Source organism: Schistosoma haematobium, chromosome 3 (genome assembly GCF_000699445.3).
Source record: "Schistosoma haematobium chromosome 3, whole genome shotgun sequence".
NCBI lineage: Eukaryota > Metazoa > Platyhelminthes > Trematoda > Strigeidida > Schistosomatidae > Schistosoma > Schistosoma haematobium.
The window spans coordinates 42,036,453-42,057,293 of NC_067198.1; the positions used below are offsets into that span (position 1 = coordinate 42,036,453).

Below are 20,841 nucleotides of genomic sequence, written 5' to 3' on the forward strand. Positions count from 1 at the left end.
TAGCTAATGTAAATAGATAAATTTCACACAAAAATTCTGTTTAGTTCGGTCATAAAATACAGTGTTAATGGGTTAAGATTTATTTCAATAATGAAGGTTTAACATTAATATTTATAGATAATGTTGATTTGCCTGTTATATAAAGTATATTATGATACAACTTGTGGTTGATAGACATTAAGATGAAGAGTGATATTAACTTTTGTTGTGAACAGGAAAACAAGAAGCCCTGACAAACTACGAAAGCTATTTTTTGGGACGTTATTCTATTTTATTCAAAACTTGTAAAACACTGACATTTATTTTTGTCCCTAATCTATTCTACAGAACATAAACTTTCATTCGATGTATGATTCATTGCCATACCCTTTTTTGTTCCGAAGCTATTGTAATTTAAACATAATATTTTGCACTCTATTTTCTACTCTAATTCCCAGTTTTGGACATAATTGTATTTTTCCTAATTATTGTACGTTTTGGTCGGGTTATTCACTTATTTATTCATGTTTTTTTTACACTAATCCGAACTGAACTGAAATCAGGTTATCAGGAATAGATCGAGTAGTGTTCCAGTTGTCCTGTCTTCTGTCGTTCGCGTGCTTGTCAGCCAATCAGGTGATAGAATAGTTTTCTTCTCTCTACCCCACTTCGAACTCACGCGTACTAGCCTCAAGGTTAGGTCGGTCAGCTGATCGCGCCAAGGTCTTAATCTGGATTAGATAAGTATCCTCAGCACCAAAGAATAAGTAGACTTTCTTGCAGATCATGTAGAAAGGAAACTTAATTTATTTGGTTTTTTTATTTCAAGTAGTTAGTTGTCGTGACAATAGAAAAATGGTAAAATAAAAACAAAATTCATCTAATGTTTATGTAAACAGAAAGACTATTTATATTATTCAAAGTAAATTAGAGAAAAAATTGATAACTATTTAATAGTTGAATTCATGAATCAATTGAAGCTAGATCATCAAGGAAAACCTGGAAGCACTGAACAGCCGTTTCGTCTTAGTATGGAACTCTTCAGCTGTGCACATCCATGATCCCGCCTCGCAAGATTCGGACCCACGACGAAACGGTCATCCAGTACTTCCAAGTTTTCCATAGTGATCTAACTTCAACTAATTCATGAATTCAACTATTAAATTACTTATAATATCCACAAGAACCCTTCTCTGATAACTATTTCTTGGTAGTGCAATAAGAAGATGAAGATTATCAGAACTATGTGATGATATATTAGCGCAATACATTTCGGACAGTTTGATCACACATATACTTGTTAAGAACATTTATATATAAAAATAAAAAGCGAAATAGACTAGAATATGAGGTAAGAGGAGACAAGAATAATAAAGAAATAACATGCAGCGAAGGTCATTATCAAGGAAACAACAAGGTTCATGCTTCATGGAAAACCTAAAAGACAAGAAAATAATTACGTCACATCCCCCTGTGTTTACCAATTTAAATGTGTGTGTGGTCACATATATATATGGAGAAGCAATCGTTATTTCAAAATTATGGTGTGTGATCATGTACCTAAATGGTTCCAGAAACAAATAGAATCAAATGACCCAATAAGAATAGAGGATAAGCATCCATCATCCTCCATTGCCAAACACATAATTGAAACAGGTCATAAGATTTATCTTAATTCGGCTTTTATGGTGTTGTACAAAAGTGTAAAAGGTCGTATACTAAGGTTTATTGAAGCCTTATCCATAAGAAGATTCAACCCCCCTTTGCAGAATAATAATAAAGAGCTTTCATCTAAATTTGATCGAATAGTTTCACAATATTTGGGTGCCGAGTTGATGTGAGAAATTAAAGAGGAGATGGTGGAGAAGATTTGTAGCTCAGGTGGATGATTTTGATGGAGTTTTGTTCTCTAAGATGGATGGTTTGGTCGTGGAGCTTTCATCATTCTTCTGAACGACATCATCAGCACAAACTTCGGATAGAAATGAAGCGTTCGGATTTCTCCGAGAAAACATTAGAGAGGAATAATGTGTTTATAAACTCTCAGAGAAAGAATTTGAAGTAAATCCAAGATGGGAGCGGCAGTAACCCCAGAAGAGTAACTGGAGGAGTTAATAAGTTTCGACACGTAATGAAGATGTAGATAATATGAAGTGTGAATAAACAGGTTTGGATCTGATATATAATGTTCTATGTAATATCACTTAGACATTTAAATCCTACTGAGATCGACTGTATGAACTGAGAATTAGATGTTCTTAATTTCGAAGTGAAGAAAGGCGACCTCAGCAAGTGTGATAACTACAGGGGCATCACTCTTCTCTCAATACCGGGAAAAGTCTTCAACTGGGTGTTCTTAAACAGAATGAAGGACTCCGTAGACGCCCAACTTCGAGACCAACAGGCTGGATTCCGTGAAGATCAATCGTGTACAGGCAAAATTGCAACTCTACTGATCATTGTGGAACAATCAATTGAATGGAATTCATCACTCTACACCAACTTTGTTGAGTACGAGAAAGCATTAGACAGCATGGACAAGACAACACTATGGAAGATTCTTCGACACTACGGCGTGCCTGAGAAGATAGCTAATATCATACGGAATTCCTATGATGGACCAAACTGCGAAATCGTGCATGGAGGACAATTGACAGACTCGTTCGAGGTAAAGACCGGTGTCAGGCAAGTTTGCCTACTCTCACCCTTCCTCTTCCTCCTGGTGATCGACTGGATCATGAAGATGTAAACATCTGAGGGGGAGCATGGGATACAGTGGACAGCTAAAATGCAGCTGGACAATCTAGACTTCACAGATGATCTGGCTCTTCTATCGCACACGCAACAACAAATTCAGGAGAAGACGACCAGTGTAGCAGCAGCCTCAACAGCAGTAGGTCTCAATATACACAAAAGGAAAAGCAAGATTCTCCGATACAACACAACATGCAACAATCGAACCGCACTTGATGGAGAAGATTTGGAAGATGTAAAATCCTTAACATATCTGGGCAGTATCATTGATGAACACGGTGGATCTGATGCAGATATGAGGGCGCAGATCAGCAAAGCAAAGGCAGCATATCTAAAACTGTAGAACACCTGGAAATCAAAACAACTATCTGTCAAACAACACCATCGTCAGAATTTTCAATACAAATGTCAACACAGTTCTACTGTATGGTGCGGAAACTTGGAGAACTACGAAACCCATCATCCAGAATGTACAAGTGTTTATTAACAGTTGTGTACGTAAAATACTTCAGATCCATTGGCCAGACACTATTAAACACTGACAACCTACTGTGGGAGAAAACAATCCAGATTGTAGTGTAGGAAGAAATGAGGAAGAATCTCTTCGAGACAAGAAACCCAGTCCCCTCGATGGTGCATCCAGCTGATGAGTTTCGAATATGATGAGACACGCGTCTTCATCAATAAGTGTTAGTCACCATCCATCTCTGTTAATAATGCTTGTAACTTAAAGGAAATATCACGGCAATCCGCAAAAGATAAACATATACCAAAAAAGATCAATAAATTGCAGTCCAAAAACACTAACCAACACAAATGAAACAAGGTATTGAACTGATTTAACAAACAAAAAAATCACTGGCACTGTGATTAACTCCTCATGACTATTCACATTTCTACAATTGTTGTAACGAAAATGAAGGTTGAACAACTTAAACAAAGTAAGTTAGTCTTACTGACTACCAATAAAATTCATGGCAAATTATTTGATTTGATTAGAACCTGGAGTTTCATGGAAGTTAACAAAGTTTCATTCGAAAAAAAAGTGCTTGGGCGTTTTCATTATTAACTGTTAGAGATTATTATTACATTTGCCAAAAAATGTTTGCATTTTATGTTTAAATTAAATCCATCAAATAATCTAAATTCCAAGGATTGAATTTATATGAACATACATAGATAAATTGGCAACATGAATGAGAATCATAACTGGACGACATTTTACACACCAGTAAACAATTTGATTGATTGCATGATGTTAGAACAAGGACATCCAAATGCCAGTAAAATATTATGTGATATTTCAATATTTCTTGGAAGTTTTATGGCTTATATATTCCCATTGATTGGAGTCTTCGATTTGATTTCTAATTGTATTGTTGCTATAATATTTCTATATTATCTAGTGCAACATAATAGACAATTTGTATATCTAGGTGTTCTTGCTATATCAGATATTTCATTAGTTATTATTATTGGATGGTTATATTGGTTTCCTACATTTGGTTTACCATTTGCAACATCAGGAAATGTATATTATTTCATTTCATTAACATCAACTACTAGTTGTAAATTGTATATGTTCTTTCAATCGGTTACATGTATTTTTCGTGGAAATATCTTTCTAATAATGGCATTCGATCGTTTGTTGTTAATTCATAAACCATTAATCTTTAGGAGATATTCCAAATATATTGTCTGGATAATAATCAGCACAGTCTTCATTATAACTATTATAATGTCATTACCCATTTCCATCAATAGTGATTTGATTCTCATAACTAATCGTAATGTATGTTGGCATAAACACTACATTGGTTTCCTAATCATTTATCAAGCTTTATTTTCATACACATGTCTAACACAATTTTTAATTGTCATTATGATTGATACATTTTTCTTAGTGAAAGTGATACGTTGGTCACGTGGTCGTCTTCAACCAACGGATACACAAACATCAAAAATGATAAACAATTCACGTACTGTCACTATGCTTATCCTTCACATTTTTGCATTTTTATGTGCATTACCATGTGGAATATCTTTTCTTCTTACAATCTCTGTTGATCGTTTAAACTATAACATTCCAATAGGATTACTCTATTTCCTTCTAGTCTTTTTAAATGTAGGATGGACTTTAATTTTTCTTCAATCATCTTTAAACATTATTATATATTGTATTCACATCGAGAAATTCAAAAGAATCCTATTCAAACCACTTTTTGCTTGTCGTAACTAAATATCAACTACCAGTAAGATACAATCAGTTTCCCTTGGTAGGTGATTGAATTGATAATCCTCCTTGCCCCAGTATTTAATACATACTTACACTGTATTTCATCTAAGCTCTAAAAATCATATCATAAAATTAATAATACAGTAAACCATTAACATGTATTTGAATGTCCATCATTTTGCAAACGTAATTTTAATAACTTATTCCTAAGACTCTTACAAACCATTTCTACACATCGAATGCATATTCAAATGACATATGTTCTCAATAAACCAATGTGTGCTTTTGATGTTGTTGAATAAAATGTTTAATTATGAATTCCATTAATCGAATATTTATTTTAGAAGGAGTATTTGCGTATATTATTACTAATTTCATTAGTTGAGATCATGAATAAATTGAAGCTAGATCACCATGGAAAACCCAGAAGCACTGGACACCCGTCTCGTCCTATTGTAGAACTCCTCAGCAGTGCGAATCCGCAATCCCGACTAGCAAGATTCCAACACAGGACCTATCAGTCTCGCGCACTAACGCTAAACCTCTAGACCAATGAGCTGACCGGCATCCAACGATGTTAGTGTTTAACTTCAAATAACCCACCAAATTCAGTGATACATCCGCCACTGTCTTCAGTAAGTTACTATCTCACAACAGACCCGGTTGAACTCCACTGGTCACTGCTTCTCACTAGAACTCTAGGAAATACCTCTTGGAGACGGTCACTAGTGAGCATATGTTGATTAGTATGGATTTACATATCTATACAGAAAACAAAAAAAGACGATTTGTAAAATACAATTCCCGTTTTCAATAAACTATTCTCAGATTCAACAATACATTAGAGATGATAACACCGAAATTAAAAATTGGATTATTTACACCTATATAACTCTTGATGAATCCATCAAGTCAACTTCTTCTATAGAGAAACATTGACGGAAGTTCTAGAAACTCGTTCCTTTGTCCTTATCAATTCATTCTATCTTGTTTGGACAAAGGTGGAATTGCAACGGTCAACAGTTCTAACACAGCTCTTCTAGTACGAGCAAAACACTAACCATATTAAGGAATAGTTTGTTAAAATCTCTAATGCTTCACATACTTTGAATGACAGAATTGATCGAATTACGAATCAACAGCCATTATTAACATTCGAATTAACCATCAATTTTCTAGTATATTCTGAATCAATGACCTAATAGAGATTTCGACCATAAAATGACAAATCTAATATTGCCACATCTGTTGCATTCTCATAACACTAGTGCTGATATTTCCTCTGTGTAATTACGCTTCTCTTTCATCGGTCAGTCTTTTAACATAGTTACCCAACCCAACATCACACCAGTAAATACCACTTAACGCACACTCAAACTTTTTATGATTTTTGTTCCCTACATAAACTTCTGCATTATAAATAAATATATTCAACCGTGTTCTCAAATTTTAACAAAAGGAACACTGAAACAGCAAGATAACTATTTAAATCCATAGTTTACAATGAGTATAGACAACGAGTGACTAAGGAGAATGATATGAATCTCTTTTGTGACTGGCTGTTCTACATAGCTACATATTGATCATGAAAGTAAAACCAATCAGGGGATGTGCAACAAACTACCACTCGAATCAACCAGTTCTGCAAATCAACGATGTTCACGAGTTCATCTTCATAAGTAGTAATTCGATAGTGTAATATTGAAACTGTGAAATGCAATTTTTTCTCATAGATAACAACTGAGTTCCAACGATGGTGTGCTGACGAATGCAGTATGTAACTTGTATTGTTTGTTGGATACGTTTATTTAATTATTTCTGACGGAAAATAATTACATGTTTTCGAATAGTCTCTATGATTCTGACAAACATATTATCGCAGGTGTTATACACATTTTTCGAGAACAGTTAGCATGCACCTGAAAAAACTTAGATCACCATATCTGACACCTTGTGTATCCACAAAGAATTCATTTCCTGAATAACATCCTTCTCAAAAGATTCAGTTGAATATTATTACCATTCCGTTCGTATGGTGATGAGAAAAGATGGATCGATATCTTCATATAATCGATAAAAAATCAATTGTGGTTAATGCTCAAAAGATTGTTGCTAGAAAAATTATTTTTATTATATCCCAACGAAAAGAAAAACCATATTTCTGATGTTTTTATTTACCTATCTACTCTGAAGAAGTGGCTTACATTAAGTTGCAAAATTTTCGAATCTCGCGAGGAGGGATCGTGAATGCCACTGCTGAGGAGCCCAATACTAGGATGAAACGGCCGTCCAGTGCTTCCAGGTTTTCATTGGTGATCTAGCTTCAATTGATTCATGATCTCAACTATTAAAATTACTATAATATTTACAAAACTTCTGATAAAAATATATCTATTATTACCTAATGGTCAATTTATTTGAAAAGAAAAATTCATTTGTTTATTTGTTTAAGTAAGTTTAACTCCGCCTGGAGTCCCTCCGGGGGCTACTGCCGGTCCCAAGCCCGGATAAAGGAGGAGGGTTGGGCATGGGGTTAGCGTCCCCATCCCGTAGAAAACTAACTCGCTAAAAAAACGCTAACCAGAAAAAATTATTCAAACCTTTTAAACTCTGCCCTGGGAGTCAGAAGATCTTCATTTAGAAGAATTATGACGCCTCATGATGAAAACCGAATCCCTTCGGAAGTTACGAGGCCGATGCCCCTTCTGACAACCAGAGCGATCATTTATTTAGGTACATGGAATGTTCGTACAATGTGGGACACCGGAAGAGCCTTCCAGATTGCTGCAGAAATGAAAAGATACAACCTAGAGGTACTTGGGATCAGTGAAACACATTGGACACAAGTTGGACAACAACGACTAACTACAGGAGAGCTCCTGTTATACTCCGGCCATGAAGAAGAAAATGCACCACATACACAAGGAGTTGCATTGATGCTGTCCAAACAAGCGCAAAATGCACTTATAGGATGGGAATCTCATGGACCAAGGATCATCAAAGCCTCGTTTAAAACAAAGAAAGAGGGCATTTCAGTGAACATCATCCAATGCTATGCGCCTACCAACGACTACAATGAAGACGCTAAAGATCAATTCTACAATAGGCTGCAGTCAATAGTCGAGAAGTGCCCAACAAAGGACCTGACCATTCTGATAGGAGATTTCAACGCCAATGTTGGAACGGACAACACTGGATATGAAGACATCATGGGACGACACGGACTGGGAGAAAGAAACGAAAATGGTGAGAGATTTGCAAATCTATGTGCCTTCAATAAGCTGGTCATAGGCGGCACCATAGTCCCACATAAACGCATACACAAAACCACATGGACTTCACCGGATCACTCTACACAAAACCAAATCAACCATATTTGCATCAACAAAACGTTCAGGAGGACTATAGAGGACGTGAGAACCAAGAGAGGAGCTGATATAGCATCAGATCATCACTTACTGGTCGCCAAGATGAAATTGAAACTCAAGAAGCACCGAACAACGGGGCGGACAATATCACAAAAGTTCAATACGGCTTTTCTTCGGGATACTGACAAACTCAACAAATTCAAGATAGTCCTCAGCAACAAGTTCCAGGCCTTTCATGATCTACTCAATGGAGAAGGAACTACTGTGGAGAGCAACTGGAAGGGGATCAAAGAAGCAATCACTTCAACATGCCATGAGGTTCTGGGTCACAAGAAGCACCACCACAAGGAATGGATCACTGTTGGTACACTGGATAAGATTCAAGAAAGGAGGAACAAGAAGGCAGCGATCAATACCAGCCGAACAAGAGCAGAGAAAGTCAAGGCATGAGCTGAATGCACAGAATCAACCAAGCAAGTGAAGAGGGGCATCAGAACCGACAAATGTAAATATGTGGAAGATCTAACAATGAAGGTGGAAAAGGCTGCAAGAGAAGGAAACATGAAACAATTGTATGACACAACAAAGAAACTCTCTGGAAATCACCGTAAACCAGAACGACCACTGAAAAGCAAGAAGGCAAGGTAATCGCCAACATTGAAGAACAACGAAAGAGGTGGGTAGAACACTTCAAGGAACTCTTGAATCGACCAGCTCCACTGAACCCACCCAACATCGAAGCAGCACCCACGGACCTCCCAATCAATGTTGGCCCACCAACAATTGAAGAAATCAGCATGGCCATCAGACAAATCAAGAGCGGCAAGGCAGCAGGACCGGACAACATCCCAGCAGAGGCACTAAAAGCAGACGTAGCGGCAACTGCAAGGATACTCCACATTCTCTTCAATAAGATTCGGGATGAGGAACAAGTACCAAAAGACTGGAAAGAAGGACTTCTGATCAAAATACCGAAGAAAGGCGATCTCAGCAACTGTGATAACTACAGGGGCATCACTCTTCTCTCAATACCGGGAAAAGTCTTCAACAGGGTATTGTTAAACAGGATGAAGGACTGCGTAGACGCCCAACTTCGTGACCAACAGGCAGGATTCCGTAAGGATAGATCGTGTACAGACCAAATCGTAACTCTACGGATAATTGTGGAACAATCAATTGAATGGAATTCGTCACTCTACATCAACTTCATTGACTACGAAAAGGCATTTGATAGAGTGGACAGAACAACACTATGGAAACTTCTTCGACACTACGGCGTGCCTCAGAAGATAGTCAATATCATACAGAACTCATATGATGGATTACACTGCAAAATTGTGCATGGACGACAGTTGACAAAGTCGTTCGCAGTAAAGACCGGTGTTAGGCAAGGTTGCTTACTCTCACCCTTTCTCTTTCTCCTGGTGATCGACTGGATCATGAAGACGTCAACGTCTGAAGGGAAGCGCGGGATACAATGGACATCTAAGATGCAGTTGGACGATCTAGACTTCTTAGACGATCTGGCCCTTCTATCCCAAACGCAACAACAGATGCAGGAGAAGACGAACAGTGTGGCAGCAGCCTCAGCAGCAATAGGTCTCAATATACACAAAGGGAAAAGCAGGATTCTCCGATACAACACAGAATGCACCAATCCAATCACAATTGACGGAGAAGATTTGGAAGATGTAAAAACCTTTACGTATTTGGGCAGCATCATTGATGAACAGGGTGGATCTGATGCAGATGTGAAGGAGCGGATCGGCAAAGCAAGAGCAGCATATTTACAACTGAAGAACATCTGGAACTCAAAGCAACTGTCAACCAACACCAAGGTCAGGATTTTCAATACAAATGTCAAGACAGTTCTACTGTATGTGGCAGAAACCTGGAGAACTACAAAAGCCATCATCCAGAAAATACAGGTGTTTATCAACAATTGTCTACGCAAAATACTTCAGATCCGTTGGCCGGACACTATTAGCAACAACCTACTGTGGGAGAGAACAAACCAGATCCCAGTGGAGGAAGAAATCAGGAAGAAGTGCTGGAAGTGGATAGGACACACATTGAGGAAAGCACCCAACTGCGTCACAAGACAAGCCCTCACATGGAATCCTGAAGGTCAAAGGAAAAGAGGAAGACCAAAGAACACATTACGCCGAGAAATGGAGATAGACATGAGAAAAATGAACAAGAATTGGATGGAACTAGTAAAGAAGGCCCAGGACAGAGTGGGTTGGAGAATGCTGGTCAGCGGCCTATGCTCCATTGGGAGTAACAGGCGTAAGTAAGTAAGTAAGTAAGTTTAACCCTATTAAAATTACATCATGTTGAAATTTGTTTTGAATTGGATAACTGATAATCAATAAGGAAATACACTATTGGATACTAAAGCGGTTGTCATGACCAGAACATGGCAGATCGTACCCACAACCTTCAGTCTATCATTTGTTCACTTAACGTCTAGACCACTGCCTAACTTCGATCCATTGACGATATTAAAATACAATCATTTATACTTTCACTATCTTACATTCATTATGTTTGAACTCCATTAATCACGGCTTCTCACTTCAAATCATAGAATTAGATCCAACATTTAATCACTAAGTCTAATTATTTATTAAAATTCACTGAATTGTTATTTAATATTTCATTATACAGTTTTGAATAAACAAATGATCAGCAAAGAAATAGATTTAAGGGACATAAGGGATATATCATCAGTGAGATGAATCATTTAAATAAAATTATTGTTTAAATCTACTTGGTGTTGTTTTACTTGTATCTTCCCATTATTATTTAAGACTGTGAACGGTACTGGGTTCGAATCCCTGGGTGAAGATCAACTCTGGGATTCAGGTACATCCAGCCGACGAGTTCCAAATAGGACGAAACGCGCGTCCTCCATTCCATTGCTAGCCACTATCCAGTCTTTGCTTAGAATTATTGTTTAGTTGAAATAAAGATACATGATCAAGAAATCTATATTTCACACTGTTGATTATGCGATTCTCATGTTTTGTTAATTTCCTCCTACAACAGTTATTTATTGAATTAAAGGAACTCATTGTGTTGTTGAATTCAGAGAAGAAACATCTCTTTTTGACGAGATTATTTACTTAAACTAAACATTCGTATTTATAGTTGTTTGGCAAATATATAAGTCTATAGGAAGATCGAAAAGATTACATTGATTACATTGAAAATGGAAAAATAAACCCCCTTCCTCTTAAAAACTTATTACTACTATTAATAACAGCATTCAATTTTTAAAAAATGTCGCTGACATTGTTGAGTACAGGCATCAATCCTTGAATATATCTCACTGAATTGTCCATACGTAATGTACTTAACTCATTTTATTGAAGTTTGGTGATTCTAAGCGACTTCTTCATACTTCAGTCACGTGATAATATGATTTCTCATATTGGTTATTTCCATCTAGTTTTCGGTGTATTTCAATGTAGATCATTTACTGAATAAACAATCTCAGTTGTTTCGTAATGACATATTTTCTCACAAATATAAAGTTTCATTAAATATTTTGGAAGTACTTAATTGTTACTACTACGTTTATCGCCCCCATATACCCTGGTACGTCCGAGAATGGGGAGAGTCGGCTTTCTCCCCTCGAAATGCTCTCACCTGGCCATGCGTATACAGCCACTGACTGGGAAGTACTACTCACTGCCCTCTCGTGGTGGGGGTATTGTTTTGGAAATTGAGAGCAAGAAAAGCGAATGTCTGGCACTTTAACAGGGTTGGTGGACTCGGAGGAACCACCTAAGTGAGTTAGAAAACCCTGATTCCAAACCAATGGTTCTCATGGGCTCCAATATCCCGAGGGAACAAATGGCGTACGAACCAATCGTTGGTCACCGGCTACCATGAGAATGTATCTCCTAACGTTGCTTCACTGCCTTGTGGATTAGACATCGAGGTCAAAAGCTCCGGGTGTGGCCTCCACAGAAAATCCACCTGCTTCGGTTTGGGCACTCGGGCAGTATCACAGACCACACACAAATCAGGTGACTTGTGTGGCGCCTATGTATTTGGTGCCCCTTTTTACCGATATATATGTGTTCAACCAAATAAATAAATAAATGAACTACGTTTTTCAGTAAACATTCCATTACAAATTTACTATGTAAATTGATTTATAATATTACATTTGTTACTTCTATGCTATTGTATATCAATTTTTCATTGAGCTCAGTGAATTTTTTTCAAATTCCAACCATCAGTTTGAAAGTAACCTTATGGGTTAAAATAGTTTACATGAGCAAACAATCACATAACTATTCAATAAAGCAGTTTTTGACTTACTGGCCTATCGACTACTTTGGTTATATGTTGTAATTACTGATCGGATACATATTTTTATTTTATCAGTAAATCTTATGCGAACAACAATATCCAAGTACCTATACATTATCCGACTGGATCAGATCAATCACTTACTGATCAACTCAAATTCAACTAAACTTGGTAACGAATAGATGGATTGTAAGTTATACTATATGACATGTTTCTCATAAATGAATTGATTTCTGCGTACATAGTATAATAGTTTAGTTTGTGTTATGCTTATGCTCAAACGTATAACCTTTATGACTAATCAAACTAAATGTAATTTAATAATCAAATTCAGGAGGCAATGAAAGTTAGATCACCATGGAAAACCCAGAAGCACTAGATGGCCGTCTCGTCCTACTATGGGACTCCTCAGCAGTGCATATCAGTCTCGCGCGCTAACGCTCAACCACTAGACCACTGAGCTGACTGGCATCTAACGGTGTCAATGTCTAACTTCAACTAATCCACCAAATTGAGCGACACATCCACCATTGTCTTCAGTGAGTTACTATCTCACAACAGACCCGGTTGAACTCCACTGATCACTGCTTCTCACTAGAACTCCAGGAAATACCTCTTGGAGACAGTCACCAGTGAGTATATGATAATTATAATCAAACAGGGGTTTTGTGGAGATTATAGTAAATTCATAATTGAATTCATGAGTAAAACTCAATGTATTTATTATCATTAATTTATTACCAAGTATACAAATGTTTGAAATCTCATTGAGTAATTAGGTAAAATTTTCAATAAACTTAATCAAATTACTCACTAGTTAGTAATCAGTATGATCATTCACTATTCCTTTGTATTGATAAATTATTGTCCATGTAAGCAATGATGGATAGTGGCTAGCAGTGGAATCTAGGACGCTCGTTTCGTCCTATATGGGACTCGTCAGCTGGATGTACCTGTATCTCAGAGTTGATGTTCACTCTAGGACAGAACGCGCGTCCTGGATTCCTTTGCTAGCCACTATCCATCATTGCTTACAAAAAGCTTGTGAATCAAGGCAATATCGAAGCAATACGAGCAGTATGCGCATACGTCAATAACAGACTGATCAATTGCAGTCTTAAACCTCAATGGGAAGATACAAACCAAACAATATCAAGTGAATTCATTGTCTATGCAGTTCTAATATTCATTCTAATCAATATGATATAATTTAATGTTGGTTAATTATTCAAGTTTCACTATTCATTCACACTAATCAGTGACATTTCGAGATAAATGGTACTTGACTGTTTTTTAATAAAATATTAAAAGTTTCTCATTTAGATTACTACATCAATAATTATCCTTTATGTTATAGCCCAAAGCCACCAATCAGAAGCAGCGAATTATCGATCGAACCAAGGACGCGTAAAACACATGCGAGCAGCCTAGAGCCCTGATTGGTCCTGCATTCCGCCTGGTCCAGCCAGTTAAGTCCAAAACACCAATCTCAGCCTCTGCAATATGAATCATTACATTTCAAACATACTGAGTTTATATACCAATCAAAGAGACCACAACGTACCAGTAAAATATGAAACAACATTTGTAATCACAATTGATTGATCACTGGGTAGTGATCAATGTCATGTGTGTCAAGTCCTTATTTAATGTAGATCGGATGCTATCGATCAAGTTACAATATGGCCACTAATCTAGGTGACTCGACATTGCGGGCACTATATATTGACATTAGATGGTGGTTGGAGGTAGTCGACAGGAAACCCTGAACCCGGGTTTCGTGCTACTTGGCACTCGTCAGCAAGTTGTACCTGTAATCTTGAGGAAACTGGTGATCCCTGGCGGATTCGATCCCGTGTCACCCACCTTCACAGTCAGAGACGTTATCACTGAGCTAGCCGCGCCGCGACTGACCTGCTGTAGGATTGAGATGTAATCACAGTTGTGCAAGATTTAGCGAAAAGCGGTTGTGAATATGGGAGGCAGTTACTAATAGACAGGGCATAATTCAAGAATGGCAAGTCGTATAATAATGGTTCATAGGTCAAAATAAAGCTCATAATAAGAGGGAAATGAATATGTATAGTTTAGTTATTTAACAATTATACGGTAAAAATATACGTATAGTATTGGTCCATAATGGATTTCAAAAGTTACCATTCATTATGTTTAACGGGACATAACACTTTTGTTTGATTAGTTCTCATTTCTATACTCCATAATGATCTTACATTATATTCATTGGTCTCTATTCAAATATTGGCATAAATATCATATATATACATTATAAACTGGTCTCATTTGAATCATCGTTCATGTTTTAAATGATGGAATGATATATTTGATTGACCTGATTCTATTCTCAGAGAAAACTCGCTTCAATATTACCTAAGCCTTATTGAATGAAATTCCGTAATATTACACTTTGGTTATTATTCTAAACAAAAAATGTCTAAACTTATATTGATCAACTATCATTCATTATCTCTTATAAAATTTAATTTTAATGAGATAGAACAATTTATTTTTGAATTTAACTAATGATTATCAAGTTTATTTTAATAAAATGGGTCAAACTACATATGTGGATGAAGTTTTGTTAATTGAGTTGAATAGTTTGATCGTTCTTGTGAACGATGAACTTCATCAAAATCATCCACCTTAGCTACAAATATTCTCCACCATCTCAATATATATATATATATATATATATATATATATATATATATATATATATATATATATATATATATATATATATATATATATATATAGACATTAACACTGTTGGATGTCGGCACAGTGGTCTAGCGGTTAAGTGCTCGTGCGCGAAACCAGTAGGTCCTGGGTTCGGATCTCGCAGGGGGTGAGGTCGTGGATGCGCACTGATGAGGAGTCCCACAATAGAACGAAACTGTCGTCCAGTGCTTCCGGGTTTTCCATGGTGGTTTAGCTTCAACTGACTCATGATCTTAATCATTGAAATTACTATAATATCCACAAAACCCATCTGATATATATATATATATATCATTCGTTTAACAAAGGCATTCGAAGATGGTTGTGGGATATCACAAATTGATTGGTTTTATGCGTGTACACTTTTTAGATTTCAGCTCAGTAGTTTACAGGTTAAGTGCTCTCATTCAAGACTTACGATTCTAGGTTCATCCACTGGTTTAATTGTAGATGCATACCATTGAGGTGTTCTATACTGAGTCAGTCAGTTAGTCAATAATAACGTAGAACTTCGTATGCACGTACATCTGTTCGAGTTACTATATCACATTTGCACAGAGATATAATTGTCGATTCAAATCCCATAATGGTGGATGTAGTAAAAGTATAGGCGGTAACCGGGAAGACTGGGGTTTGAGTATGTTATTCAATGAGTATAAACCAGGGAAATAAATCTAGAAAGAGAAAAAAAGGTACATGAAGAATTCAGAAGATTAGAATTCGGGAGAATACAATAAGTAGATGCATCTGCGCCATTGCAAACGATTTTGAGCCATGTCATACAAAGTTTCTAACCATCGATTGCCATAGTCTATACGTACCAACATGGCTTAGTCCACTTTTCAGTGTCTTCATGTATTTGTGTCATGTTTTGGTCTGGTTGTCCCTAGATTTCTTCCAACCTACTCCAAGACCATACAACATCGCTCGTTGAGGCAGTTGGTGGTTGGGCATACGTAAGGCGTGTCCCAGCCATCTTAACTGATGAAGTTTCACTACTTCAATTAATTTTCCATCCTTACCTGATACCCGTTTCCTAACAACTGTATTACTTACTCGATGGTCCCAGGATATACTATCAATGCTTCGAAGACATCCATGATCGAATACTAGTAACCTACAAATATCCTCTACTCTTATCGGCTATGTTTCATAGTCATAAAGTAGGACGGAACCAATTGCCGCGCAGTAAACCCGCCCTTTGGTTGGTAGATGAATATCTTGCCTACGCCATAAAACATTGCACATCGGGTATTGTTATATCCTAGCGAAGATTAAATAACGAGTAACTTCTGAGACCTATTAATGGACTAATATTATCTATATATTCTCATGGTATAACTATTCAGTAATTATATTAAGTATATCTATATTCCCCTTATCATAAGCTTCGTTTTGACCTATAGATTATTATTGTACGATTTACTGTTCTCAAGTTATGTTCAGTTTATTGATTACAGTCTCCCACATTCACAGTCACTTTTTGGCTTTATAGTGTATAAATGTTATTTCGTATTTTATGGTGCGTTGCTGTTTGCTTGGTTGATATATAAACCCAGTATATCTGAAATAAATGATTCGCATAGTGGAAGCTGTTATTTGCATTCTGGACTCAATTGAACGAGCTAGGCGAGCAAGAGATCAATAAGGACGCTAACCTGCTTATACCGGTCGAACGTCATTGGTTTAGCATAGTGTAAATATTGAATAAATCGTATTTCGATTGGCGAATAACTTACGTGATAACTAGTCAGACTTAAAGTCACAACAGGTATACGCAACATATGTGCCAACCATCTCAACTCATGAAGTTTCACTACTTCATCAATTGATATATATATATATATATATATATATATATATATATATATATATATATAATTTATATTCTGAAAATAATAATTACAGAATTCACTCCAGTTTACATGCATGATCAATTTGATAGGAATAGTAACATTAGATGTACAAAACAAACATGTGATAGAAGAAAGTTTTAAGTATACTAGTTTAGTAATTGTTGAGGTAGTACATGTATTACAGCGATCCAATACATCAGACGGGAGCTTTTAATTTTTCTCAAATAGACAGCCCGTTGATTTATGAACGGAGTAATTAAGGTCATTTCCTGTGCCAGATCGAATTAATGATAATTATCTAGAATTAGAGAAATTAAAACGAAAACAGAGAGCACGGAACAACAAAGCAGTAATTACCAAAATATGTCAATCAGGTCTATCAAAATGCACATGTCATGTGACACAGTGATTTATTGTTAATGTTAGATATTATTCAAATTAGTTGAAGTTGCTAGGGACGGTGTTAACATAAAGTAGGTGGTTTTACTTAGGGAATGTACTAATAAAAATGGCTAAACATTTAAACTTCCTATAATATCTTTTGTGGAATGAGATACACTTACAGGTGCTAGACCATTCAATGCATTTTCAGAGAAGCAGTATGCATCGATGCAGCGAACAAATAATGCGAGTGCTTTTATCGTACGGATAGATTGTGGTAGGTTATTCCAGAGTCTAGAAAATTTACATGTAAAATAATTCATATAAAGAGATGATTTAGTGCCAAGGAATTACGGATGTCATAATGAGAAGTTTCTGCATATTAAATCACGTGATTGAATGTGAAGGATAGTTTATTAAGTAGTTTGAAGAAAACGATATGTATATATATATATATACAAATATTCATTCTCTAAGACAATTTCATTCACAACAATATACAATTAAATATGAATATCTAACAGGTAAAACTACTCAATAACAAAACAAAAAAGAAGGACTTAAAACATTTATCAATGAAACTAATGACAATTAATTAATTTCATTAAATTATTCCGAAAATAATCTATCCGTTTATAATATAAAATGATATTCAATGATGATTGTAAAATGATTAAACCCCATGACATATGTATTAATAAAGTGAATATACGTATCTCTTCTAAATTTGGTTGTGTCTTAGATACTAATATAATATAAAGAATACTACTTGGTATAGATGATATAAATGATATTAAATCTAATACAATTAATGTTATTATTTTTGATATTTGTTTTGTTTTTAATTTAGTTACTATGCAATTATGTATAGTTAATTGATAACGTTGTTTTGACCATTTTATAATCTTGATTAAGAATAATAGATCTATGAAACTAACAAATGTTAATTGAAATAAACATGAATTAGAGAATAATACTTGATAAATGGATAGAAATAATGTATAATTAGTAAACCAACATGTAAGAAACAATCGTCTAGTGATTAATAAATCTGTATAGAGGATTAATGGTAATGATATAATACTACTTATAATCAATATAGTAATAAGTAGTATCATCATAAAATATTTAGTAGATATTTTATAATTGAATGGTTTATGTAATAATAATAATAATAAACGAGTAAATGCTAATAAGATATAAATATTACCACGTAGATTACACCAAGTCATTTGTATAGATTTTAATAAACGACAATGTAAATAAGATTTTGTTAATATAAAATAATAGATTGTTCCTGAGGTAATATATGGTAAACCATAGGCTGGAAATAACCATAACCAACCAATCAATATATCAAAACCAATATCTGTAATAGCTAATATACCTAAAAATATAAAATATAAATTTTTTTGATGAATTAAACTAAAAAATATCATAGCTACAATACTATTTGTAATTAAACTAAATATTCCGATCATTGGAAATATATAACCAATTAATGTACCATATATAGTTGAAATAATACATGCATAATAACTTGCATTTGGATGATTTGTTTTAATCATGATACAATCGATTAATGTATCCCATGGTGTATTTAATTCTGTTACATTATTTAATGAATTCATAATGATTGAATAAGAGTAGTAATTATAATAATAGTGCAATGTAAGCTACTTATATCCACTTAAGTAGTATATATTACGATAATCAGTTATAGAATATATATTTCAGTAGATGGATCAAGAAGGAAAGAACAGGAACGAAAAGTAAATGGTATAAAAATGCAGGAACAATAAAATCTGAGACGATTGACCGGTTTGTTTTTTTTTCTTTTCAAAAGATACAGTCAAGTTTGAGATAATTGATGAACATTTTGCAAACAAAGTATTTACTGTATGGTCGTTAGAACTTATTAAGGTATTCTATAATTGTATATTCAAATACATTCGACTGTTCACCGTTCCCCCGCTCGCGTTCTTGTTCACTACAATAGTAGTTGATACGTGGAGTAAATTCACTTAGTGATTAGTTTGTTATTGAATGAAATATAATAAACGAAGCAAATATAATAATGGAATTATCTGACCAAAAAAAACCCTTATTGATATGATCAATTCTTAATTGTCTTTCTACCAATAGAAAGTTAATAATATAACTTTACCTCTTCTTAACTATACTAAGATATTTAGAGTATCTTAATGAGTAGACAAATTGAATTGTTGATATCTTTCTATAACGGTTTATACCGTTTCTTAAAAATAAATCAGTAATTGAGTTAAAATGATTATAAATTTAAGTAATATAAAGAAAGTAGTGAGAGATTTACAAACCTATATGCTTTCAATAAACTGGTCATAGGCAGCATCATATTCCCAAATGAACACATACATAAAACCACATGAACTTCACCAGAACACACTACATAAAACCAAATCAACCATATCTGCATCAACGAAAAGTTCAGGAGGATGATAGAAGATATGAGAACCAAGAGAAGAGCTGATATAGCATCAGATCATCACTTACTGGTCGCCAAGATGAAATTGAAACTCAAGAAGCACCGAACAACGGGGCGGACAACATCACAAAAGTTCAATACGGCTTTTCTTCGGGATACTGACAAACTCAACAAATTCAAGATAGTCCTCAGCAATAGGTTCCAGGCCTTTACCGAACTACTCAATGGAGAAGGAACTACTATGGAAAGCAACTGTAAAGGAATCAGGGAGGCAATCACTTAAACATGCCATGAGGTTCTGGGCCACAAGAAACACCACCACAAGGAATGGATCACTAATGATACACTGGATAAGATTCAAGAAAGGAGGGAAAAGAAGGCAGCAATCAAAACCAGCCGAACAAGAGCAGAGAAAGTCAAGGCATGAGCTGAATGCACAGAATCAACCAAGCAAGTGAAGAGGGGCATCAGAACCGACAAATGTAAATATGTGGAAGATCTAACAATGAAGGTGGAAAAGGCTGCAAGAGAAGGAAACATGAAACAATTGTATGACACAACAAAGAAACTCTCTGGAAATCACCGTAAACCAGAACGACCACTGAAAAGCAAGAAGGCAAGGTAATCGCCAACATTGAAGAACAACGAAAGAGGTGGGTAGAATACTTCAAAGAATTTTTGAATCGACCAGCTCCACTGAACCCACCCAACATCGAAGCAGCACTCACGGGTCTCCTA

At 35.5% G+C, this 20,841-nt stretch overlaps 2 protein-coding genes across 2 annotated transcripts; one reads left to right on the forward strand and one right to left on the reverse strand.

Annotated features, from left to right (window-relative positions):
- The first annotated feature begins 1,308 nt into the window (after positions 1–1,308).
- On the forward strand, positions 1,309–4,250 carry MS3_00000145 (uncharacterized protein). The gene has a single exon (XM_051208030.1). The coding sequence runs from the start codon at positions 1,401–1,403 to the stop codon at positions 1,818–1,820; it is 420 nt and encodes a 139-aa protein (XP_051069920.1). The 5' UTR covers positions 1,309–1,400; the 3' UTR covers positions 1,821–4,250.
- A 13,970-nt stretch (positions 4,251–18,220) lies between these two features.
- MS3_00005812 (uncharacterized protein) lies at positions 18,221–19,270 on the reverse strand (the record flags this gene model as incomplete). Its single annotated transcript, XM_012938667.2, has 1 exon — positions 18,221–19,270. One exon carries the CDS (start codon positions 19,268–19,270, stop codon positions 18,221–18,223), a length of 1,050 nt encoding a protein of 349 aa, XP_012794121.2.
- Between the last annotated feature and the right edge of the window lie 1,571 nt (positions 19,271–20,841).

Excerpts from the sequence above, each read along its gene's own strand:
- MS3_00000145 (XM_051208030.1), top strand. The coding sequence starts at position 1,401 with ATGCTTCATGGAAAACCTAAAAGACAAGAAAATAATTACGTCACATCC.